This window comes from Psammomys obesus, unplaced genomic scaffold (assembly GCF_907164565.1).
Source record: "Psammomys obesus unplaced genomic scaffold, mPsaObe1.curated_primary_1811, whole genome shotgun sequence".
In the NCBI taxonomy this organism is placed as follows: domain Eukaryota; kingdom Metazoa; phylum Chordata; class Mammalia; order Rodentia; family Muridae; genus Psammomys; species Psammomys obesus.
Genome location: NW_026585690.1, coordinates 3,569,199 through 3,595,571, shown reverse-complemented (window position 1 = coordinate 3,595,571; position 26,373 = coordinate 3,569,199). Strand labels below are relative to the sequence as shown.

General features: G+C 40.6%; 1 protein-coding gene across 2 annotated transcripts in view; it reads left to right on the top strand.

Moving 5' to 3' along the window:
- Slc4a4 (solute carrier family 4 member 4) overlaps positions 1-22,527 on the top strand; it is a 397,249-nt gene extending 374,722 nt beyond the window's left edge. For both annotated transcript variants that reach the window (XM_055596036.1, XM_055596044.1), the window contains exons 19-23: positions 8,054-8,232; positions 9,355-9,427; positions 16,884-16,952; positions 19,646-19,819; positions 22,233-22,527. In XM_055596036.1, coding sequence (XP_055452011.1) covers positions 8,054-8,232; positions 9,355-9,427; positions 16,884-16,952; positions 19,646-19,819; positions 22,233-22,433 — 696 coding nt within the window. In that variant the 3' untranslated portion in view covers positions 22,434-22,527. The remainder of the gene's footprint in view (positions 1-8,053; positions 8,233-9,354; positions 9,428-16,883; positions 16,953-19,645; positions 19,820-22,232) is intronic.
- The last annotated feature ends 3,846 nt before the right edge of the window (positions 22,528-26,373 follow it).

Genomic DNA, 26,373 nt, shown 5'->3' with positions numbered 1-26,373 from the left:
CTGCTAATGTGTTTATGCCTTACTCCCACAACAGACCTGCAGCCCATTTTTTTTTAGGCTTTTGTTGGTAAGGCTTTACAGTGTGCAGCTCTGAGTCTCAAATGCTAACCTATTAGTTCTATGAGCAAACAGTTAGTTCATCCTCTTCCACTGAAGCCAGACAAGGCAGCCCAGCTAAGGGAAAGTGATCCCAAAATAGGCAACATAGTCCATGTTAGATAAGACCCCTTCTCCACTTGCTAGGGAACCAACATAAAGACAAAGCAGCCCATCAGTTATGTATGTGTTGTGGGCCTAGGTCCAGGCCATGCAAGCTCGTTGGTTGGTGCTTCAGTGTCTGTGAGCCCCCATGGGCTTAGGTTAGTTGACTCTGTTGATATTCTTGTGGAATTCCTGTCCTCTCCAGGACCTTCTCTCCTTGCTCCGACTCCTCCAGCAGACTCACAGAGTTCTGCCTAATATTTGGCTGTAGGTCTCAGCATCTGTTTTGATCTGCTGCTGGGTGGACCCTCCCAGACGGAAGTCATGGTAGGCTCCTGTCTGCAAGCAGAGCAGAGCATCATTATTAGTGTCAGGGGTTGGCTTTCTCCTATTGAGTGGATTTCAAGTTGAGTCAGTCATTGGTTGGCTATTCTGTCAATCTCTGTTCCATTTTTACTCCTGGACACCCTATAGGCAGGGTAATTTGGGATCAAAGATTATGTGGGTGGGTTGCTGTTCTCCTGCTTTCACTGGAAGTCCTGCCTGGCTAAGACTTCAGTCTCCATGTGCCTGCAGTTAGGAGTCACCCCCCATATCCTCCCAGAAACCTGTTCTGTCACAGGTCTCCAGCTTGTCTTAAGATGCCCCCCCTCAGTTTCTCTTCTCTCTCTCATCCCTCTTGCCTCCCACCCCTGATTTCCTCACATCTTATCCCCATTCTTGTTCCTCTCCCCACACACTCTCTCATCCAGTTCCCTCTTTTCAACATCCATACTATTTTCCCTTCTGAATGGTATTTAAGCATCCTCTTTTGGGCCCTCCTTATTATTTAGCTTCTTTGGGTCTGTGAATTGTAGTATGGTTGTCCTTTTCTATATAGCTAATATCCCTACCTCCAACAGACGGCTAACATTTAAAATATATAAAGAACTCAAGAAATTAAACACCAACCAACCAAATAACACAATTAAAAAGTGGGGTATAGAGCTAAACAGAGAATTCTCAACAGAGGTTTCTAATGGCCAAGAAGCACGTAAAGAAATGTTCAAGGTGTACCTTCCATGTGTAAGGATACTCATGCAAGTCATGCAAGGATACTCAGAGAACAACCTCAGGTGTCACGGTGCCCACGTTGTTTTTGAGACAGAATTTATTACTTATCCAAAAGTCAACCAGCACGGGGAGATTGACTAGTTAGCAGGCCTCAGCGATCAGATGTCTGTACTCCACAATGCTGAGGCTGTAAGCACACGGTAAGTGCATGCCACCATGCCTTGTCCATGTGGGCTCTGGGTATTGGATTCAGGTCCTCATTCTTGCATGACAAGCATTTCACCCGCCCAACATAATAAACTTTAAACATATAGTTTGTTTGTTTAAACCAGGACCCAGACAGCATTTGCTCACTTCATAGATTTTCCTGCCCCCCCCTGCTTTTCTTCCCTTTGAGATTTGTCCCAGACAAGAGTGCTGTTTCTTGTTCTCTCTGTAGCATCGTTTTGCCACTAATAAGCCATTAAACACCTCAGTGGCTTAAAACAACAGAAACAAACCGTTAGCAGCTCTTGTTCTGTGGGTTCACTGGTTCTGCAGGGCAGTTCTTACCTGAGGTCTCTTTGGAGCTGGCGTTAAATAGTACTGGATGGCAGCGTCTAAAATCTCAGCTGAGCCGATTGTCCATGGTTGCGTCTTCACTTGTGTACTTAACTCACTTTTAGCATGTTGCCTTTCCATGGGCTGTCTGCCTTCTCTCTGTCACCTTTGCTCCATGCAGCATGCTCATGCACCAATTCACATGTGTGATATATATGTCTCTCTCAATGCCACCTCACCTCACCACACAGCCTCTTACCTCCCGGGCCTTTCTATGGTGCTTGAACTTCTCACGGCACGCTAACTGTTGTTTGCGCTTGTTCCATGGCAGCTAATTGCCATGAACTAAGAAGTAAGAGATGGCAATAAAAAAAAAAAAATCTCGGTTACACCTACAGTTCTCAGCTTTGCTTCCTCACTTGACCATAATCTATGAGTTAAAGAAGTCATAATCACTTATTCTAGGGGGTGTGGAAGGAAGCCGCCTTCCATTGTAGAAGGGCAAGGCCTAATTAAGGACAAAAGTAGCAGTACACAATCCATCCATTTCTATCTCTGTCCATTCATTCCTCAACGTACATGTGTGTGTGTATATATGTATATATTATATATATATGTATATATATACATATATATATTATATGCACACATATAAATAAACATGTATATATATCCATGTATATACATACATACACAGTGGAAGAAGTAGGGGCAAAGAATAAAGCCACAACCACTTTAAGCTCAGGTTTTTAGCTTGGGCTCTTCAAAGCCACATAGGTAATATGAATTCCAGTCACAAATTCAGTTGCAGGGTTATGCTTAAGAATTTCCTTGGGGATTTTTTTTTCAATCTGGCATTGCACTCATTGGTAAGACTTAGAGAGGCAAGGCTCCCTGTTGACTCTGTTTAGTATGAGGAGGAGGGGTCTTGGTGTTGGTTTTGTTTATGGAAAGGCTAAATATAGATTTTGACTAATACATTTTTAATCTGAAAGTATCAGAAACCCAGTTTAAATTTTAATCTGTCATTGCCAAAAATTTGCTGTGTACTTTTGGAGGTGAGTTTCTGTTCCTTTACTGCTTCTCAAATTTCCTTACTGATAAAATTTTAAATTTAGAATTAAATGTATTTAGGATTGATAAAATAGAGAAGCATTTTTATTTCTCTTTGCCTTGTAAGAAACATTAGAAAATTTGGAGTGTTAATGTTTGCCCTGAAAATGAGAGGTGAATGTGCAAAAATGAGTTTCTGTCCCTTTTCGAATTGTTTATTTGAAACTATTCTTTTTCATAATGATGGTAATGATGCTAATGCCAGTCATTTGTCACAAATCTAATACCACCAGTGGACATTTTGTGTGTGTGTGTGTGTGTGTGTGTGTGTGTGTGTGTGTGTGTGCGCGCGCGCATCAAAGGCTGTGCACTCTGGAAATTGTTTTGTTCTCATTTTGCTAGAAAATGAGAGCTGTGGAATATATAGATCGGAGATTCTGCCTAAAACTGTACAAGACACTAAAAGCTGTGAACTTAGTTCAAAAGAGAAACCTGAGGTGCCAAGGGGATGCACCGCAGTGCTTAGAGCAGCATGCTTGGGGTGGCCTCTGCATTGGCTGTTTGTCACGTGGCTCTGGCTGTCTGCTCTGCTGGGGTGGCATCCACCATTCCATTCTGTCAAACAATCCCACACTGATATAGAAGCTCCAAGACTCTTGGATGTTTGCCGCCATGTTGGTTTGCTAGTCAGCACTACCTGCAGCACTCAGGAGCAAACCAGGCTCATCAAGGTCAAGCACTTCCCTGAGGTTATTTCCTGAGTCATTGTCAGGCCGGAGCAGAGCCATCTTCAGAGGGCAAAGGCAGAGGTATTCCTCCCAAAACAGTGACTTCAAGAGTCTCCTGGAGAAGGCAAAAATCATTTAGGACAGATACCTTGAGATAAGATATGAGATAGATCTGGCAGCCATTTCTCCGTGACATACTCTGGGGAGAATCACTTAATCTAAATATGATATTTTCACTGTTTATTTTTAATTAAAAAACAATTCCCAAACTCTACCTTGCTCTGCATTTTTTCATTTCTGTCCTTGTTATCATAATCCTGGATCTAGTGCTCTTATTCCAAACTAGATTTTTGTCATATTTTAGCCAGTCAAGCATAACAATCAATCTTTCTCCTTCACTTCTCCTGCATCATTTTTTGTTTTTAGGGTGACACTCTCACACGTTGGTCCTATGTCTAAAGCACGTTGGCTGTCTATATCTTTGTACCTTAACTGTTTCTCCCAGCTTGGCATTTAAAAAACCTTGTGAAACAACCTCAACCTAGATTTAAAACACTCTGCCACAAAGTGCCAGCCAGTGCCCCTTGCAAATGGCCTTTTGGTGTTTTGATTCTCACAGTTCTGCTGTTGCTGTGACCGAGAAGGTCCACTCCTCAGACATTGCTGTTCATCAAAAGCGACTCCATCCTTTAAGCGTTTCTAAATATAAACCCCCGACGTCACCTGCCTTCACCCCTAATGTAATTTTTATTGCCCTTGCTTTTTTGTTTTGTTTTGTTTTTTTTTTCTTAGTGATTTATATTATTCTGTGCCACCGGTCACATGATGGCTCATACAGTGCTTTCTGTAATTACTTCATCCCTGTTTCTTAGCCAAAATGTTTTCAAAGTAAACCCCATGGCTTATTCTCTCCAACTTGGATGCAGCCCACCCCAATTCCATGTTAGCCTGGATAAACACATGTAAGTGAAAGGCTTCATCTTGGTCACACGGTTCTTAGGTTTAAGACACTGCGAGAGAAGAGAGACTAACTGAAGAATGTGCAAACCCATCCCCACTCCTCCATCTGTGGCTGCCTACATGGAATAAAGCCATTTTTAGACAAGATGTACTCAAACGCTCCATCCTTGGTGTTTTTAGTATCTTTTCCAAACTTGTGTGATTTTGTCTATTTAGAGGCCATTTAATTTAGAGGCCAATTGTGACCTTTTGGTGGAATGTTGTTAGTGACTCAAATCCTGTAGGCTCATGACATGATAAACGTTTACTCCATTTGTGTATTGTTCCCAACTCTTCCTTTCTTGTATCTTTGTACCATGTATACACATTAGGCTTCTAGCCTTTTTCTCTCTCCTATATTTTGATTTTTGTGCACATAGTCCTAAATTACTTTTGTTCTTTACTAGCAAGGGATATGCAGTTTGAAAGAGATAGTTTCTGTGTTTGTGCTTAAAACACTTGGCTGTTTCAGAAGATTGGATATGCTTTGGGTTTATTATAGTCATGAACTCAAGGGCATTTTTGGATTGCTTCCTATATACCGAATGTTTGTGGTAAATGCTGAAGGTAAAACTGTTTTAATATCTAGTCTCTTTCCTGAAGGAAACATCAAGGTTTGAGCTGACTCTGTGACTTGTATACTGTATGTATGTTAGGTCACTCATTCACCTGCCTGACTTGAGCTGATAACCTGCATGGGTGCTTGTCTTACTCACCGTTCAGTTGAACACAGGGCCTAGTACAAAATAAGTCTTCAACAAATGTTTATTCCATAATAGCTTGCCACACAGTGGCCCCAGAGTGAGGAGAAGCCTGTTGTTTAAGAAACAGAGAGCAGGCCAGGGAGCAAGTGACTCAAGCTCAGGCCAAAGTGAGTGGTAGGCCAAGTCACACAACACAAGGTTTGTTAGTTTCAGCATTTGTGCAAGTTTGAAGAGTCCTGTTGGCAGTGGTTGCCTTGTGTGCTGGCAGCCATGTATGTCTGGTCTCTGTCCAGGATTGCCAGTTGTACCCCTTCTCCCAAGTTGTAATACCCAGAAATATCTCCAGATGCTGCTAGAAGGTGGCCAGGGTGGGGAGTGGCCAACGAATAGTTATAGGAATAAATGTTCATGGATATCTTTACAGGTGGTTTTACACTGTTTAGTTTTTTACTATCATGGTATTATGGGTGAAAACCGGAAGCCACTGAAAGGTTTTGATCAGGGAAGTGCCACATATTGATTAAGATGTTCCAAGATTAGTCTGTGAAGAGGGTGGGTTGTCAGGGGCAAGAGGGACTCTTGTGGTGGTGGCACCATAGAGGGCTGAAGGAGTTGGTCCTTTTGAAGGAAAAGCAGGATTTTGAGTTGAGAATGGGAGAGAGAAGATGGACTGTAACATTTTTTCCATTTTTTTATTTATTTTTAATTTTTTATTAATTACACTTTATTCACTTTGTATCCACCCTGTAGCTTCCTCCCTCCTCCCTTCCCAATCCCTCCCTTCCTCCCCCTTCTCCATGCATGCCCCTCCCCAAGTCCACTGACAGGGGAGATCTTCTTTTCTTTCCTACTGATCCTAGTCAATTAGGTCTCATCAGGAGTGGCTGCCTTGTCCTCTTCTGTGGCCTGGTAATGCTGCTTCCCCCTCAGGGGGAGGTAATTAAACAGCAGGCCAATCAGATTATGTCAGAGGCAGTCCCTCTTCCCATTACTATAGAACCTAGTTGGACACTGAACTGCCATGGGCTACATCTGTACAGGGATTCTAGGTTATCTCCCTACCAACAGCCAGATTCCCAATGGCCCTGCCGCAGCACTGTAGACATACACGCTGGTAGGAGAGGGTAATTCTCAGTGCACGGTCAGAATCTAACCACCTCTGTCCTCATAACCATAATCTCTTGTAGTGTCTGCCTCCTAACTGGTCCTGCCGTCCTTGTCCCTGTTCAATTTGTCCACAACACAGGAGCCACAGTGCTTAGAGCAGAGCAGTCACATCGCTCTGCTAATGAAAAGTCCTCCCCTGGTGGCCCATCTTATTGCCAATGCAAACTCAAGTTATTCTGGTTCCTCTTGGGACTTACTACCAAGTAAGATGCTATATGCTCTCAAAATGTATGTTCTTTAGTTCTCTCTCACATAGCAAGGGGGAAACTCCATGAAAGCAGGGTTCTTTTTGTTTGTTCACAGAGCCATAGCTAGAATGCTGCCTGGTACTAAGTTGCCAGTCAATTATTTGTTAAAAAAAAAAATCAAATGCCTGATTTGAGACCCCAAATGCATCATGATACTTACTTCTTTGATTGTTATAGAATACATTTATGTTGGCCCAACCCATGTTTACCTTCCTCTCTCCTGCCTTATTCCACTTTCAAGTCACATAATTATGCATTCCTGAAGTGAATGGATTCTATGCATGTATATGAACATTTGTCTCATGAGCAGACGTCTATTGACAGTCACACCTTGCTTTCTGAGAACATGCCTTTGCTACCATGTCGGCTCCCTTGCCTGCTGTGCATTCTCCGGAAGCATGGAGCTGGTGTGCAAGCCTCGGGTAAAACCTTGGTGATTCTGTCAGAGGAGAGCAGAGTTCCGGCAAACTGTAGCAGGCTGTGAATGCTAGCACTCGCTGGGTCGCTGGTTAAAGCACACCTTGCTCTCCAGAGCCAGCCTGTCTATTCTCCTGGATCAGCCACAGTCTGACTCCTGGTACTGCTCCCTCATGCTGTGAGAATGGAGAGCTCTGGTTTCCCAGGCTCCGCAGGGTCTGAGCCCTTGATTTCTTCCTAAACAGAGCAGAGAGATATGACCACAGGAACACACTGGGGACATGACGGACGTTGTTTATTTAGTGAGTAAAGGAGCTCAAACTTGTGTTGCATTGTCTACTCATCCAGTCAGCAAATGTTATTGTGACCAAAGGGCGGCGTTACATACGTTAGCGCCAACATGGTGAGTAGCACTCTGTCAAGTACTGTCCCACAGAAGAGATGGTGTGCTGCTCTGCAAGTGTGGGTCATGCTCCCCTAGCAACCACTGCCGCTCCCACCACCTGCCTCCCTTAGTGAGCACTTGCTATGTAACAGCCACACCCTTGCGAGTTGTTACAAGGCCCGTTGTTGCGGTGACCTCATTGGCTGCAGTAACTCTCCAGACAAGGCCCCTACCTTCACTGTTTGGGTTACAAAATTGGATGCAGAGAGGTGAATGTATAGTGAGTACATACTAAGGGAACTGGACATGGTTCTCAATTAATTATTTGGGACTGTGATAGCATTAGGATCTGCGTAGGTGCTGGAGGAGAGAGCTTTCTGTTTAACACCGGGAGAGTATTTTGAGGAAGGGAAAGGCCCTCCTCAACGCGCTTGCTCATGAGAGATATTTTTATCAAGCAGGACAAGTTTCTGTCGTTAATTGTAATTCCCGTGCCTCGCCGTAACAGATGACGAGTATGAGTGCTTTCTGTACATGCGCTGTGACTTCTTTCTGCAGAAGGGAGCTGGGTACCACCTGGATCTGTTTTGGGTCGCCATCCTCATGGTAGTGTGCTCCTTCATGGCTCTTCCCTGGTATGTGGCAGCTACTGTCATCTCCATTGCTCACATTGACAGTCTGAAGATGGAGACCGAGACTTCTGCACCTGGAGAACAACCAAAGTTTCTGGGAGTGAGGTGTGTTGTCGCAGGATAATGGCCCTAACAGAAACAACAACAACAAAAACACCCAAAGAACATGCGTACATCTTTGTGCTAGTCATAAGGAGTTGGACACAATCTGGGGAAAAGATCGATGGTGATAGTCAATTTATTCCTAAATTCTCTTCTCCAGGAAGGACTTTAATAAAAATCATAGCTAATAACTTTTAATTCACGATGTAGAGTATGTCAGTTTTCTTGATTAGTGCAATATTAAATGCTGCAGCGTAAAAATGTGAGCAAGTGACCTATTTTTTTTAATTTGCAGCTGAGTGCTGTAGATCATGCCTTACCTCAGTCCTGTGGAAAACTTTGAAAACTTTTAGTCCTCCATGATTTCCAGCATCCTGCAAAGGAGTAGGAATCTTTCTTTTCTAACCCATTTCTGTCCCCTTAAAAAAAATCTGAGAACCTTCAAATATTAAATTAGAGTATTTGAGAAGGTCAATGGTAGAAGACCTTTGCAAGCTACTGAGTCTTTCTTTTTTTGTTTTTTTGTTTTTGTTTTTGTGTTATAGAAAGCTTCACTCACAAGAGCTAGGGTGCACAGCTCCCACAAGAGAATCATCATTTCCCACATCTCAACACTGGGTGATTCTTTCTTGGAGGAGCAGGGTGTTGGACAGGGTCATATTTGTTAAAAAGTACTTCTGTTGTTGCAGATTTGGAAATTAGACTGGTGAGATTTATTGAACTCATGACATTTCCCTGAACTATTTGCTAATTAGAATATGGGACAATGTAATATCTGTCTCCTGTGAAAAAGGTATAATTACACAATAGGACAAGTTGTTTGAAAAATAAGGGCTTCAAAGATGCTAGCAATTGATGGACCAAGAGCAAGTGATTTTTCTTTCTCGGTTCTGAAAGGACCAAAAGCTTTAGAAGAATCACTTTTTGTCTTCATGAGTTCAAATCACAGATCATGATAGTTTTAAGACTTTTATTTTTTTAGTTAACACTTACATTGAATTTATGATATTCGAAGTGCATTATATGTCAACACTTTCGATGTGTTAGCCCAACACTGATTTGGCCCTTCTTGAATGCTTCTGTGAAAACAAGCGTTAGATTGATGAACTTTGGATTTTGTTTCAGGGAACAAAGAGTCACTGGAACGCTTGTGTTTATTCTGACTGGCCTTTCGGTCTTCATGGCTCCCATCTTGAAGGTAAATATATGAAACATTCATGCCTCCCTCTTCTTTAGAACAGGACACAGGAGTGTGAAATACTTGTATTATTTCATAGTACATGGAAGCAAGGGCCGATTAGAAAAGAAACTTCTAAAATATTTGCCTTGATCTTCCCTCCCACTCCTGCATTCCTTCCCTCACGGTTATTTTTGTGGTTACTTGTTTGTGCCCTCTGACATTACCAATACTGAACCCTCTTCTGACCTCTAGAAGGGCGGTGCCATACGTGTCCATATGACTTGCCTTCTTCCTGCCCCATGCATGCTTCTTACTCTTTGTTTTCTATCCAGCCTATCCATGTGCTTATCCCCAAGTCCTGCCTCTTGCCACACCCCACACACCTCTAGTGATTCACATGAGCAGTGTGCATTTCTTTCCCCTCTTTTTAATTATAAACATATTTCTGTTTTTTTTTTCTTCTTCTTGAATCAGAAAGCCTATTAATTCTGAAAGGGAAATGAGACCAAAATGGCTGATTTATAATTGGAAAACTTTAGCAATGAACTTCTGAAGCATCCTTACATGGTAGAATATTTAAAAGGTCACATATCAACATATGGATAGATCGATGGATGGGCATCTGTGTAGACAGAGCAACATACATTCAATGGCTCCTTTAGAAAAATGAACCAAAGAAGAAAGTTCACGTTTCTGCTTATGAAGCTTCCTATTTTTGTGATACAAGCTAGCTTCTCTCTCTCTCTCTCTCTCTCTCTCTCTCTCTCTCTTTCTCTCTCTCTCTCTCTCCTATTATAAAAACACCCCTAACCAATTATTGGTGATTTGCATCTTATACTTTGTACTACTGTATAAAGCACAAAACCCAGATCCAAAAACCGTGAGCAACCACTGTTAACAATAGCTTACCGTAACAGAAAGGTTTTTATTTTTATACAATTTAATTTTGCTGGGCAGTGGTGGTAAACACCTTTAATCCCAGCACTTTGGAGGGAGAGGCAGGCAGATCTTTGTGAATTTGAGGCCAGCCTGTTCTATAGAATGAGTTCCAGGACAGCCAGGGCTACACAGAGAACCCCTGTCTGGAAAAATCTAAATCAATAAATAAATACAAACAATACAATTTTTAAGTCTTTTGGTTGCTCATTTGGTTATACAAGTAATGGAGTGATTGTACATGATTCTAAAACATTCATTTATGCTCAGTTATAACAATGCCCAGAAAAAGCTCTCAATTTCTCTCAGATTAACACGTTTCCATCAACCAATGAGATATAGAAAAGGGAGCTATAACATCTGAATCTGGAGATTGGCTTTGCCTTTTAAGTAGCTAGATTACTGCCATACATTTGGTAGGAAATAACTGGTAAGTAGTTAAAATACTCAATGATCCATGGTTTATCCTTGGTCTCCATGGCTTCCGTTTTGAGGTTAACTCCATGGCTTCTGTTTTGAGGTTAACTCCATGAGGCTTCCATTTTGAGGTTAACAAAGACATGAAGGACTGTGTATCTCAGGTGACCCACAGAGGAACTTGGGTTTAAAGTGATGTCAGAGAAATTGTTTCTGGCCTGTTTCCCATTGGGACAGAGGGGAACCCATGGTCAGTTCTATCAGTGCGAGGAGGTGGCTTTAAAGTCTTAGTGGACTTGAAGTGTTGTACCTTCTGCCAAGGGCTTCAGGCGTTTCTGTTCCCTGGGCAGGTCCCAGCATATGACACTGGTGGAAATGTTTAGAGACACCTTTACCACCAAGGCAGTGAGAGATCATCTGGAGAGGTCACTGTGGGCAGAGTAAGGCCCTGTATGGTAGGGAGCACCAGTGCCTTGCAGATGGACTCACATAGCGAATTGCTACACTGCAGCCTTGCTTTTATGGAACCTTCTAGAGAGAAGTTTATAAGGACCGATGGCAGGCAGAAATCTTTTCAGTCTTCAAATTTGCTCCCCATCACCCAGCCCTCCATTTTGTCTTATATATGATTTGTTTTCCTTAAAACGGTATAAAATCTTGTGCTTCAGAAAAGGCAGCTGTATTGAAAACCCCTATGTTTGTGTTATAGAAAATTTGATTTTAATCATGGGGAACCTGCCAAGTATATATGGTTTAGAAGGGACACAGTAAACAAATACTGTGTAAATTTTTACCTTTAGAAAGATTAACAAAATTCAGACCTGGTAAAAGGTTTTCCTAACTATTCCTCACCCTACAGAGAAGTTGAAGCTAAAAGCTCTTGGATTTTACAGTGAACCCAAACAGGTTATCTCATAAGTAGGTGACGTACCATAGTGTGTACAGGTCGTGGTCAAAACTCATTAAAAAGAGACAGGGAACCCTGAGCAAAACTTGTACTCCCCTGCGGCAATCCTGTACCAGAGTACGCCTTGGCTTGATTTCCTGGGCTGCTAGGATCCATTGTCCTGGCTGCTTCTATCTGGCAACTTTGATTAATCTGAAGAGTCATTGTAAAAAAGTAACTCAGCACACATTTTTTAAAGCCATGATTTTCCCTAACATACGGAATGAAATTGTTTTGCCAGTCTAGCTCGCAATAGACTGTGGAAAACCTTATGTAAAAGCATCAGGAGTGAAGAGGCCTTTGTTCAGGAGCCTTTATTCCTCACTTGAGTAAATTAATAGTTCCTTACTTCAAGAATCGAGTCTCTCAGTAAGGCCATCCATTTTGGATCACATGCCTTTCTCACAACTGGCATTTGGCAAATTATGTGCTCATATGGGAGATGCCTCGTTAGGGTTTACAAAATCAGTACAGGAAGAAGCAGATACTGAGGGTACATTTTAACCGAAATGGTAAGCCACAGCTAAGGAAAAGGTACAGTTAATAATTAACCTTAGAATTCACACAGAAAGTGGTGTCACCAGTTGACCTCCAGGTGACCGTGTCTTTTTTTTTTTAAAAGCAACAGGTGACAACTTCAGAGAATGGCTTTACTTAAGATTCTGCCTTTGAAAGTTAGATCAAATATATAGGAACAAGACCTATAAGTGACTTAAAAAAAAAAAAAAAAGAAAAGAAATGCTTCAATACCTTCCATGCCCAATTCCTTGTTCTCCTTACAAGTTTAGTGGTTTCAGATGATTTGAGCAATTTTCTTGCATCTGTGAAACAGCATAGGTGGTTGCCTATTTATGCAACATCTCTTTGAACATGAAGTTTATGGCCTCTGTTTTGATCTCTGTGCCGAAATCCATCTTTCATGTGGAGGAATATCAGGAATTATAGTGTACCAGCTTTAACTTCATGAGGATACCCCTTGACCCTGGCTAGCTACCGTCACTGATACCTCAAAGCACCGAATCGCATCATTGCTTAGCACAGAACTGCTGGGAAGTGGGAATAACCGGCTTCCCAGGCTGGTGACTTGGCGTCCCCGAGTATCCCATGTGAAAACACTGCCTGCCGGTTGCTGCTGGTGTTCTCCAAGTGGTGATCACAGAGCGGCGAAGAGATGAAAGGCCATTCGTTCCCTGAGCTGACTTTCCCTGTTTTCCTGGCAAGACTCAAGAAATAGAGATCAAGTAAAGTTCACTGCTGTTTCTGTTGCCTTCGCTTGGGTTAGTTTATCTTTAACATGAGGTGTGGCCAGAAGTTATCTTTAAGACTTGTTTAGTGTGCTGAAGTGTAGAAGAGAGCCTTTAATTTGTACTTGGCCGACAGCTGTTGATCTCCCCATGTAGCTGGACCCATGGAAGCAGGAAAACCATGGTGGAGATGGTGATGGTGATGATCGAAGCTACTGTCTGTTGAGTTTGGCCTCAGGTTAAGGAGGTATCGCAGATTTTAAAAAATTTAATCTTCCATCGGTACCTAGAAGAACTATATGGATAATTATCTCCACCTCAGAGATACGAAAAAAGTCACTAGACTTCAAAAAGCTTAGGTTATAGAGGCAACATTTGAACTCTGGAAGTTCTGGCATTAAACTGCTTCCATCAGCTTGTATAATGTGAGCCCTTCAAAATGAAACATGGGCCTCAGCCTTCAAAGAATCTCTACTTTCTTTCCCATAATATTATCTTTCCCAGATTCTTTGATCTCATTTGGAATCCTTCTTATGTGGGGAAACATGCTTATGTAACTTTCATAAACTCCTCTTCAGACCTCATTCCAGGCTGAGTACCGGTGGCTTCTTTATCAGTGTAGACATTTAAGGCTTAAGAGAGTTAGGCCATTATGCTAGTAGCATATCGCCCGAACACAGGTTAGCGAAAAGAGCAATATATTAGGAATTAAATAAAGCAGAGCTTCGGGTCGGACCTTCTAGCTAACCTTCCCTATACCCCAGCCACCCCGAATCCCATCAGTGCAGAAACAGGAAGAGCAGTGGTTAGGAACTTCAGAGCTTCAGGATAAGGATGACATCAGCACTTACATTTATCGTCTAGTAGTTGCCTTATTAATTAATTGGTAAGATATTTTCTGTTATGTATTCTTTACCATAGATGCTTTCTAGATAAGAATGAATAAGAGAAATGAACAAGTGTCTCAGTATTCTACAGCTGGTAGCTAGAATCCAAACTCATGTTTGTTCAGCTTCTGTCACCCATGTCTTAATCAGGACCTTACTTTTACTTTTAGGCACACCCACACACATACATGCCTCTACACACATACACAAGCATGCATGTGCACAGAACACACTCATGCACACATACTTTGACCATAAAACCATCAAGAGATCTTGGTCCTTATTGAATTCTTATGCAGTGTTAGACAACAACAGTTTTCCCTTTTTACAAGTATCCTTTTCACGTCCTTCCTTCTGGGAATGTTCTACTACTATTGGTGAATTACCAGAAGATACAAGTGAAAAATATAGAGACACATTCACCAGAATTTGAAAATTTGGTAATATTTTATTAAGATGTTAAATCTTATTTTGATTTTTTATTTCACTTTCATTGTTCTATATGATTATGAAATCAATCATTTAATTTTAATTTTTAGTGTTTATTGAATATAACATTTTTTACAATTATCCTTTTTTGCTTCCTGGGTATTAATGATGAAATAATCGTCTACATAGTTTAACATTTGGCTATCTTGATGTGCCTTTGAAATGGGTAGTTTTGATTTCTACCGCCTTGCTTTGTAGAAATGATCACCTACTATCACCGTATTACCTCACTTTAATTTAAAATGGGATCTCAGTTTTAGAAACTTTTGGAAGAATTCATTATTTATTGATATTGGCACACACGCTAGCCTATGCTGGCCTTGAACTCGTATACTCATAGCAGTCCTCCTGCCTCAGCCTCCTAAATGCTAAGAGAGCAAGCATGAGCTACCATACTCTGGGTGGCTATCTGTCTTAAAAGCATTCTTTCTCTTCCTTTGAGAACTTTCTGTTTGGATGAGTTATTCTAGTGTGATCAACTTTTAAACATTGACCTTCTGATACAATTCGTGAACTAAATTCTATAAAATATACCCTCTAACCCCAACAACTGTGTCAGGTTTTATTAGGAGTTCCACTCTGGAATTTGTACTGATACACACTGTTGTGAAGAAAATGAGAAAATCATAAGCATTTGTATCATATTGAAGCTGATCAAAGGTCAACTCCACAGTTTTTCTTATATGTACTGTTTTCTCCCAACTTATATGTGTGTCTACATATTTTCATATCCCTAGTTATTTCCTTGTGTCCATCCATTCATTCCATTCTGTGTTGTGGGTCTGGTGAAATTTGTCAACATAAGTTCAGAGAATGGATCTATGGTCCCAGGCACAATGTTTCTCTGCTATGGTAGTGGAAACACATTAGAAAAGCAATGCAAAACAAAACAAACAAAAAAAACCCTGTTAGTTAAGCTCAGGTCAGGAGAAACCCTTTCTGACACTTCCAGTCTGGAGAAACATTTTCCCCAGATCAAAAAATAACCACTGAAGAAACCCAAGTAGCTTCCCATGAATCAACAATTTCTCCCACACTCCCTTCTTCCCCTTCTCCCCCTTCTCGAGCATTAGAAATGTAAGAATAGATGGAAAAGAAATCATGACATAGTGAGTGAAAATAGATGTTTGGAAATGAATCAGAGATGTGGATTTGACCCTTTGCTAGTCTTATTATTTATTTCCAGAAACTGTACATCAGGAGTTGTCAGTAGCCTAAGAGGAATGGAGGCTTGTGTTTGGGCCCAGGTGGCTAGAGTGTGATGTGTCTACCTCTCTGTGGCCACTGTTGGGTACTGCATACAGCATACAGCTTGCTGGCTTCCTGCCAGCCTGGCCCTCCCACCCACTTCAGCCTTCAGTTCCTTTTCTTTCCTATCCTTTCCTGAGCTCATGGTTAATATTAGTTTATGATAAAAATCGCTAATGCCCATTAGAGAAAACATTTGTCAGTTTCTAGGATGTGTATTTTCTCTATTGAGATTTGTGCATTTTTGTGACTAACCAGTACAAACTGGAGGCAGTGGCAATCCATTTCAGGATTCGCTGGTTCTCTAAAGCGGCCCAAAGGTCTGAGGCAGGGAAGCATCTGGCAATAGCAGTAAGATGGTTCTAGAAACCATGCTTCATTTAATACATGAAGTAGTTTTAACATTCTACGTTTTAAGAAATACTTCGCTTTTTGGTTAAAATGGCCTCCTGCATGTAACTGGTTTTCCAATTTAGTATTTTAGTTTTGAAAAGCCCTTCAGTTGCTTGTTCAAACCCAAAGTTGATACTTTGATACTTTCTGTCATCTAGACAAAAGACTTCTCAGAAGTAGAGTTCTGATTCTCAAATGTGGTCGCTCACATTTACATTTTTAGGGGAAAGTAAAATGTTTGCACGGAATTAGAACTTCTCATTGTTAAAACACTTCGTGTTGGTGTAAATGATGTTTTACTAAATAACACATAAACATTAATTGTTTCAAAAGATTTGCATTAACCCATATGTGTAATTAATTGCTTCCAGGTGCTTCATACTCCTTGCAAACCATTTTTTAATTAGTTGATATTCTTAATAGTCCTGAGAAGAAAAGAAAAGGGACTGTCATTTGGTGTTTTTTTACTGAAAGACGCATTTACAGACCAAACTGGTATCATTTGGCAAAAATTCGTGAGGAGAAAACTAAGAGACTATTACAAAGGGATCCTGGGTCCAGAGTGAGGCAGTTTGCTACCTCTGCCTGTACTTCATAGCCCACGCAAACATCTGGGTTGCCTAGTCTACTGCTTTTAAGAGAAAAGGAAAGCCAAAACAGTTTCTCCATTAAAAAGGTATTGTTGAGGTCATGTGTGCCCATTATCTAAATAAAGTGAAATTTATTTGAACATTCCCTTTGTCTTCATTTGTACAAGGCTTAGAATTTTATCAATTGATGAGTTAAATGCACTAATTTGAGGTTGCTGTTGTATGCTGAGCTTCAGTTTCAGATCTAGCCATCATTTAAGTTATTCCTCTCCCTAAATATTTTCACTGTTGTTTGTAACCTGTTTCCACTGTTTTCCTTCCCAGTTTATCCCTATGCCTGTTCTGTATGGAGTGTTCCTGTATATGGGTGTGGCCTCACTCAATGGGGTGCAGGTAAGCCTCCACAGCAAGAGAGAGCAAGCCATGCCTCTCTCAGGGCAGAACTAGCCCAGCAGTAGCTCTCTGATGAAGGCAGTAATCATTAACTACGGATGCTTTAAAATACATTTATTTCCTACTTCTGCTGCCTTTTACCTGCTTCTCATTTCTGATGTAATGAGCAAAGCTAGCCGGTGTCAACAAATGTTATCCTGAATGCCCATTACTGAAAAGGGGTGCTAAGGATCATCTGGTGAGGAAATGAGCTCTGTGCCACTGTCCCCATTACAACCACCACAACTGCTGCCTCCCCTCTTCCTCCTCTCCCCCTTTCCTTCTTCCCCTCCTCTTCCTTTTTTTTCTCTTATTCTTTTCTCATCTCCCTCTTCTCTTTACCTCCCCCCCACAAGATGGATATCCCTGTGTTCCCTGGGTGGTGGTTTGCAGTTGCCTTAACCCTTACAGACAGCAGGCGATTCTGCACTACACAATCCTGAGCTCAGTGCTCATAAGTTTTGCAGCAACAAGCAATTAAAATTTATGTGTATTAGGTACTGCTTTCATCAAAATTTTTAACTTTTCATAACTTCAGTTAAAATGATCACCCTGCCCCCTGGCCCACTTAAAAAAAAAAAAAACTGACTAGGGAAAACTTTGTGAGGGACTTTGTTTCTCAATGGAGGTTTAATTTAATTGGCACCAGGAAACTGGAAGTTCCGCCATGCTCTGGCACCCTGTTAATTGTAGCCTTATTTAGCACTCAGTAATGTTTTAATGGGAAAAGACTGCGTGTTCTGTGGACATCATAAGAATTCATTTGAACTCCTTCAAAATAGCCTGTGCTTTCATTTATTGCATTTGTATTAACTTGGTTTTAAAGTCAGATAGATCTGGGCAAATGGCCAGACCCCCCAAAAGCAAAGCAAAGCTACTTTACTATTCCTGGTCTTGATCCAGTGGAAGAGTTCTTCCGTCCTGGGATGTCTGTTATGAAACACAAAGTGGTTCTTCATGGGCTGCACTAGGTGACTGTCAACGCAAGTGTGTTTGTGCCAGCCACGTGTTTAGGAAGTACCACTTTGTAACACAGTTTATTTTTGTCTGCCATTATACTTCTCTTCTCCCAAATGGGAATACATGAGCATTAGATGCCTAGAATTTATACTTACTATTTTTTGTTTGCCCTTAAGGATCCACTCTAAATCAGTAGTTTGTTTGGGCGTTGTTCCAAGGGCTTTATTAACAGCTAGAACTGTCCACAAAGAGAAGGAAAGAGCCATCGCATAATGATTGGTGGTCGGGGGAGCATTGTATGGACAGCTTGTGAACTGTATAACTCCTGAAGTATTATTATTGCCCCAAATGCCTTTTTATTTTTCCTTATTTTTCTCTTGATTCTTTTAGATCCTTTTGAAGAAATTGGTTTAGAAAAAAAAGAAATGAAATCTAATCTTTGTAGATAAGGAATCTTTCTTTTTTAAAATTTATTTATTTTTTTATTTATTACAATTTATTCACTTTGTATCCCAACTCTATCCCCCTCCGTCAACCCCTCCCAATCCCATTCTCCCTCTCTTTTATCCTTCCCTCCCCAAGTCCACTGATAAAGGAGATCCTCCTCCCCTCCATCTGACCCTAGCCTATCTTGGCTCATCAGGAATGGCTGCATTGTCTTCCTCTGTGGCCTGGTAAGGCTGATCCCCCCTCAGATGGAGGTGATCAAAGAACCAGCCACTGAGTTCATGTCAGAGACAGCCCCTGTTCCCCTTACTAGGGAACCCACTTGGACACTGGGCTGCCATGGGCTATCTTTTCTAATGGGAGGAAAAAGAAACCTTCAAATAGACAGTGGGCTCCAAAGACAGTATCACTTCTTCTCCTTCTTCTTGTTATTTATGAGTTCTTACAATTAGTCAGTAGAGCAGCTGCCCATATAGTGTCTTCCTCTGAAGGCCCCAGGATGAGTTATCATCATCGCTGTCAACTCAGCACTTTATCTTTGAGGCACACCTGACAAAAACACACACAGTCATCCTTTCAATTCCTGGCTAATACATGACTGTGTTAACTTCTCTCGGACTCCTGTGTCTTAATGTCAGCGTCTTGAAACTCACCATCATGTTCATGGAGCTTTTCTCTGGAATGATATGGTAACACACTGGTGGATATGGGTGTGTCCATCAAATGTAACCTAAAGAAAGTAGGATTTATCAGCATGATCTGCACATTCCCATTTTTTAAGGTGGGTACTTCCTATATCTCCTTAGAACATCTCTGACGTGCCTACGATGTGTGGTCCTTTCACATAACTCACCTGAGGCAGGAGTAGATGCATAAATTGCATGTCTTCCCTCAGCACATCATCCCAAAATAGGTACAAAATCCTCTGTGTTGAGAGACAGAATAGAAATAGAAGATAGAAGATGAACACTTAGAATTTCGGTTTGCCTTCTAAGTTTAGCCTTGGCTGCCCACTTTATCTTATATACCTGCTAAGTATCTCTGAAAAAAAATTAGAAGACTGGTAATATGAACTGACTGTGCTAATATAAATCCTCTACTTCCTAACCTGTGCTTTGTCCTTTGAAGAGGACACTGCTTGCCTGACATATACAATAAAAAATCACTCATGGCTGGTTAAGCAGAGTGGAAATGACTCAGTTGGCTCTTCAAAGAATACATTGGATTTTCTTCCCCATTCCTCCCAGTTCATGGACCGTATCAAGCTGCTTCTGATGCCCCTGAAGCATCAGCCTGACTTCATCTACCTGCGCCACGTCCCCCTCCGCCGAGTCCACCTGTTCACCTTCCTGCAGGTGCTGTGCCTGGCCCTGCTCTGGATCCTCAAGTCAACAGTGGCTGCTATCATTTTTCCAGTCATGGTAGGCTTTCCTAATTGATATACTCTATGGCTTTGTGCATATCATATAGGTATTATGACATGGAAAAAACACAGATCATGTTGACCAGTTGGAACAAGATTCTCATGGCAACAGCTCCTTAGAATCTTGCCTACCTGCATTCAGATACTGGTTCAGGTTCCTACTGGCCAGCAAACATCCTCGAGCCACCATGAGCTCATCAGTGGGAGGTAGCATTGTTATTGTTCTGAGCATTGATAATGAATGAAAAGCGCATAACACAATGGCAGGCAATAGACACCAGACTGCGTGATTTTTAAAGTTCTAAGTAATAGAGCCAACCTAAATAAGAATAAAGCACACTTCCGCTTAAATAATAGAAGCTTTTGTAAACTTGTGAGAAAAGGCCCACCCCAGCACATGTAAAGCTGGGAATTTGGAGCACATTGTGCAGCCTGTAGGCCATTCAATGGGTTGGGCAGTGCCCCTTCCGGAAACCTGGGTTGGTCTGAGGGTCTTCCAGGCAGGTACTATGGTCTTAGAGTCTTCCTTTAGCTTAGCTCTTTGGTCTGTAAGGGACTCTCAATTTTTTATTGCTTACTTTATCTGAGAGCAGCCTCATGAATCTGGTCAGTTTCAGGGACTTCCTGAAGCTATTTTGAATCATTTACTTTCCTGTGAAGGGATTTTTTTCTGCAGCATGAAATGTTTCAATCTTGGAAGAAACTGTTACACAACAGCTCATAAGAGAGACCTTAAAGCCATCTCCATCCTGGTCTATCATCCCTACAATTCTAAAAAAAAAAAATATCTTTATACTATACACTTACTGTATTTTGTTTTTAAAGTCAACTTACTCATAACAAAGATTTTTATTTTATTCTGTGTGTGTTTGCTGTTCATAATTGTATTTCTTTACAACCCCCCCTTGAGGGATGTAGGAAAAAAACTGTTTAAAATATTACTACCCTTTTTATTTGTTTGCTTTTGTTTTGCACTCACTTTGTAGACCAGACTGGCCTCGAACTCAGATCCACCTGCCTCTGTGTCCCTGTGTGCTGGGATTATAGGCATGTGCCACCATACCCAGCTAATACTAGCATTTTTAAGCAATATTTTTTTCATTGATGGTTTCTTACATACTTTGTCTCCATTAAGCTGTATTAATGCATTGTAAAACAAAACAAAAATGAGAAGTGACTCCTGTTCACCTATTAGGGTTTTCTAACTATCCATTAATTTGTTAAAAGCAGGAAAATGAAGCCACCCATAGTAAATTTCAAATATATCCAGTGAATTACATATCACTTATACTAAATATAAGAAAACACTTTATTTTTTAAAAAATGTTAATTTTCCAGGGACTTCAGCTCAGAAATTGTAATGCTAGTAGGGCAGACGTTATTGATTTCTTTAAGAGACGGATGCCTCAAGTGTGGAGTGGAGTGTAAATAGAGGCCACTGTCAAGTGGGAGGCCAATCCACTAGTTTTGGGACTTGGCTGTGTATGACTTTTATTGTTGAACAGCTGGTGTTAAGGAGCCTCCATGGTGGAAAGGCAAGAGGGGAAGTCACACATTATATAGCAAGGCACGTAATGGAGTTTGGTATTTGTATCCTGACTAAGAAATTAACAAAATAGTTCATACAATCAAACCACAGAGGTAAAAACTGTTGGCCTGAGAAGCAGAAAACTGGAGCCCAAGAGAGTAAATATACAATAGGAATCACTTGTGGTTGGATTTGACCAAACTGATATCTCATTAATTAAGAGAGTTCTCTGCATTTACTACTGCCTGTAATTCTGACACCCTCTTCTGTCCGTACACGGGCAGACATATAAATAAAAATAAAATAGAATTTAAAAAATCAAATAGCATACTATGTATTCTCTGTTGACTGGTATCGCGGCCTTGGATTTATAAGCTTTTATAAGCTTCAGTTTGCTCAACCCGTAAGATGGAAATAATGTATTTCTGGGGTTTTTTTTTAAGGAATAAATGAACTAATATTACCTGAGTATTCAGTGAGTATCAAGAACATGGTAAGCAGTTAAGTTCAAATAGTGACTAATTTTTAGAAACCCGTATAATTTTTAAATGTTCAATAGTTAGGAATCATATAGGAGGTTATTTTTACTTTTAAGCTTTTAATTATTTTATTAAAAACTTAACATGGGAGGAAATGGTTTTGGAAAATAATTACCTGTCATTTACATTCTGATTGAATGTGGCCATATATCTCTATGAACAAAACAAGATCGATTCTGACGGAGAGGTTCATCAAACAGCTTCCCTGGGAAGACTGAGGGCCACTCAGTGAGTGGTTCTGTCTGACTCTGGGCCTACATGGATTTCTGGTGGTGACTATGGACAGCATCGTGAGCATCCTCATGACGTCACCTGACATGCCTGTTTGTTTGTTAAATTTCCAGATCCTGGCACTTGTAGCTGTCAGAAAAGGTATGGACTACCTCTTCTCCCAGCATGACCTCAGCTTCCTTGATGACGTCATTCCAGAAAAGGACAAGAAAAAGAAGGAGGACGAGAAGAAAAAGAAAAAGAAGAAAGGAAGTTTGGATAGTGACAATGATGATGTAAGGAATACTCCAAACTCTTCGTGTAAAGCCACCTAAAGTGACAGATGTGGAAAATGTCCCTTTGATTCCTAGTGTGAAGCAGAGTGCTAAAGACCCCAAATGTTTACCTGACCTAGCACTCATCTCACCCAGTGCACCCTGTGTTTTTTCACACTCATGTTTTGATTTTTTTAAACATTTTCTTTTTTTTAATTATTTTTTTATTATTATTTTCTTTTTAGTTACATTTTGTTAACTCTGTGTCCCAGCTGTATCCCGCTCCCTCATTCCCTCCCCAACCCCACACTCCCTCCCTGGTCTCCTCCCTGCCCCTTTCCAAGTCCCCTGATAGGGGAGGACCTCCTCCCCTTTCATCTGACCCTGTTTTATCAGGTATCCTCAGGGCTGGCTGCAAAGTCCTCCTCTGGCCTAACAGACTGCTCCTCCCGGGGGGGGGGGGGTCAAACAGCCTGCCCTTGAGATCCTGTTAGAAATAGTCCGTGTTCCCCTTACTTTGGAAAACTACTTGGTTACTGAGCTACCATGGGCCACATCCGAGCAGAAGTTCTAGGTTATATCCATAGATGGTCCTTGGTTGAGTGTCAGTCTCAGAAAAGACCCTGTGCCCAGATATGTTTGGTCCTTGTAGAGCTCCTATCCTTTCCATATCATACTAACTTCCCTTCTTTCATATGATTCCCTGCACTCCTCCGAGGGTTTGGTTATGAGTCTTAGTGTCTGCTTTGAAACACTGCTAGGTAGAGTCTTTCAGATGCCTTTTGTGGTAGACTCCTGTCATAAGTTCAATGCACATCCCATTTGTCTTTCTAAATGAGGATTAATCACCTTCGCCTGTGTCCACTTTCTTGATTATCTTCTTTAGGTGTGTAGATTTCATTATGTTTATCATATCTTGTAGGTCTATATAAGCGAGTATATACCAAGTTTGTCTTTCTCCTTCTGGGATACTTCACTCAGAATGATCTTTTCTAGATCCCACCACTTGCCTGCAAATTTCATGATTTCCTCCTTTTTGATTGCTGAGTAGTATTTCATTGTGTAAAAATACCACAATTTCTGTATCCATTCCTCCGTTAAACATTTTCTAAAGGCTCTCAATAACCGTTAACACATCCATAATGACAGAATGACTTAAAACAGAACCCAGGACACCACCTTTAAAGGACCCAGTCACGTAGATAAAGGACGTTTAGTTTATCAATGCTGCCAAATAGATTCTTTCTAAAATTATAGCCCATTTGAAATAATAACTCAGTTTCTAAATAACGAGAGCCTAGTGTAGGCAGGAGTCAGTGATTTTGACTGAGAATTTTATCAAACAACTTTCCCCGGGGAGGATTGTGTGTAGTCCTTCCAGACCCAGGACCTCTATGGATTTCTGAGGATTTTGCAGAGGCAGCATCAACAGTACGCCTTAGGACTTCATCCCATTTGCTGTGTCACTGCAGTCCTAAAGCAGGAATATAGTTAATTTTTAATTACTTAATGACTTCGCCTAAGAGTGCCTTATCTCCAGCTGTTATAACAGTTCCTTAAAGTTCATTTTATAGGTAAGAAAATTTAGAATGTTAAATGCTTCCTTTTCATATTTCAGAAACTAATGAAGAGAATTAGCCTGAGGTATTACTGGCAAGTGAAACTGTGTCTGTTTAAAGTGTATGATGTGATGCTTTGATGCATATGTTAATATTGTTTTTCTAAGTGTGAGCAGCTGAGAGCAGCGAAGCCAGAGCACCCGTCTAAGCTCTCTGCATCTGTAGTTGATCGGGCTGTCGGTTTGTATTCTTCTTGGAGGACGTGGATATAGTACAGCGAAGGGAAGCAGCAGACAGAATTGGATTTCAGATAAATTGATCCAATAAGAAAAAGCTAAATATATGACACACATTTAGCTATAGAGAAAGGGGGTCTGAGAGAGCTTCTGCGGGTATCCCATCCATCTTCTGAGAGAGCTGGTGGATAGATTTTCTGTTCCCAGTGATGAAAGAAAAGTAGAGAGTGTCTTTAAACTGCAGCAGAGATTAACGTGTTGTGTTAAGAAGAACAATATACTTGAACGTTGTCTAGAAATCAAAGCTTGAAGTGAATTTTTGGACCACTCAAGATAAAAACCAAAGGTCACCTGAGATATTAAAATGATTAAAGCAGAAGTCAACTCTTGAATTTTTAAGATAGACACCTCAGTTTGCACTCATAAACACCAAACTTAAAAATGCTATACCTTACTAATATGGAGACTAATATTGTAAAATGTTCTCTGCTATTTAAAAATAATACACAACCTTTGGAGACTGTTTTAAATTTACTTCTCTGTCCTGCTAAAAGTTGGATTAAAATGAGCTCCTTAAAATGATTCCAGAATTCTTAGATATATTTCTGATAACTTATACTCACATAGTGCTCTTGATTCGATAATATTTCCAACTTTCTGCTGCATGTCACAAATACGATTTGTTTGTTTGTTTGAAATTTCTTGGATGATGCTGATTTGTGCTTTTTCTTCTCTACCACATCTCTTCCAGGACAGCAGATTTATGCATTCTTTCATACATAGTGAACATGCTTGCCAGTGTAGAGTATATCAGGGCAGTAGGTTCTGTACGTTGAGCACATTATTTAAAGACTATGCATTGGGAAGCATCTTTTGATACGCAGGGGATGTGGGGTCTGTAGCCATATGGGGACTCCAGGGTCACAGTTTCAATACTTATGGGCAGACGTTGTGAGAATCATGTCTTACAACATTTTGATCTGCCCATGTCACCTCTGAGCCTTTCTAGTAGTCTGTGGTTAAGAGTTCGCTGCCCAGGTGTCTGTGTGTAAGTGCTATTGTTTGGGAAAATGTTTGAAAGGAGATTTCTGTTTGAGACATGGTGACGAAGAATGGTACCTGTGGCATTTTAATTCATTTAAATTTTCTCAGTTAATCAAAGCATCTTAGTTCGCGAAAGATATCATAATTTATTACCCTCTGTATATTAATCATGAAGGAATTTTCATTGGAAGCAATAGATTTTATCTCAGAATTTGTTTTCTGACTACACCACCCCATACTTTTTCTTTCTGAAGTCCCGATGATTGAGCACAGGAGCTCCCAATGCTAGAGAAACCCTTTACTTCTGAGACATATTCCCAATCCTCTTCCTCCACACTTCTCCCCTGTCCCTCTTTATTTCAGATAAAGATTGTGGTTAAGGAATAAATTGGATCTCTTCACTCAAAAAACAGAGTTGCAATCAATATTTTGATTTTTAATTAATTAAATATTAAAGTTCTTGTATGTTTTTTCATTATATGTCAAGCATATTCCCCTTCGTAGCCCTCTTCTCTCTGTGCTTTCTCCGTCAGTCCCCTTTGTCTCCATTCATAGTTTTATCCTGTGAGTCTATGTATCTGTATACAATCTAAGGATGACAAACGTAATATTCATCTTTCTGAGACTGGCTTCATTCACCTACTATGATTATCTCCTGTTGCTTTGATCTTTTTTTTCTAAACAATATGAATTCCTTGTTCTTTATGGCCAAAATAAATTGATTCATGTGGGGTGTGCAAGTGTGTGTGTACATGTCTGTGTGTGGCATTTTCTTTGTCCTGCTGTTAAAAACTTAGGTTAGTTCTGTAATTAAGCTGTTGCAATTAATGCTGACAAGGACATTGAAACTTTAAAAAGTAAAGATTTCCTATGGAAATCTATGATTGTTTAGGCTAGATGGCATGTTCTTAAGTTCTATAGCTACCTAATTTTATCATTTTCCTAGTTATGATTTTCTACTTATTTAATCAGCATTTTGGTTTTATTCTCTCTCTCTCTCTCTCTCTCTCTCCTCTGTCTCTTTACTTATGTTTTAAGATATTGTTGATACAAGCAAATTGGAATGAATCTTTAATCATAAAATAGTTTCTGAGAGTATTAAAGGAAAGGAGACTTAAAGTCTGTAGAGGTTTCCTTGCTAGTAGATGTTAAAAAAAAAAA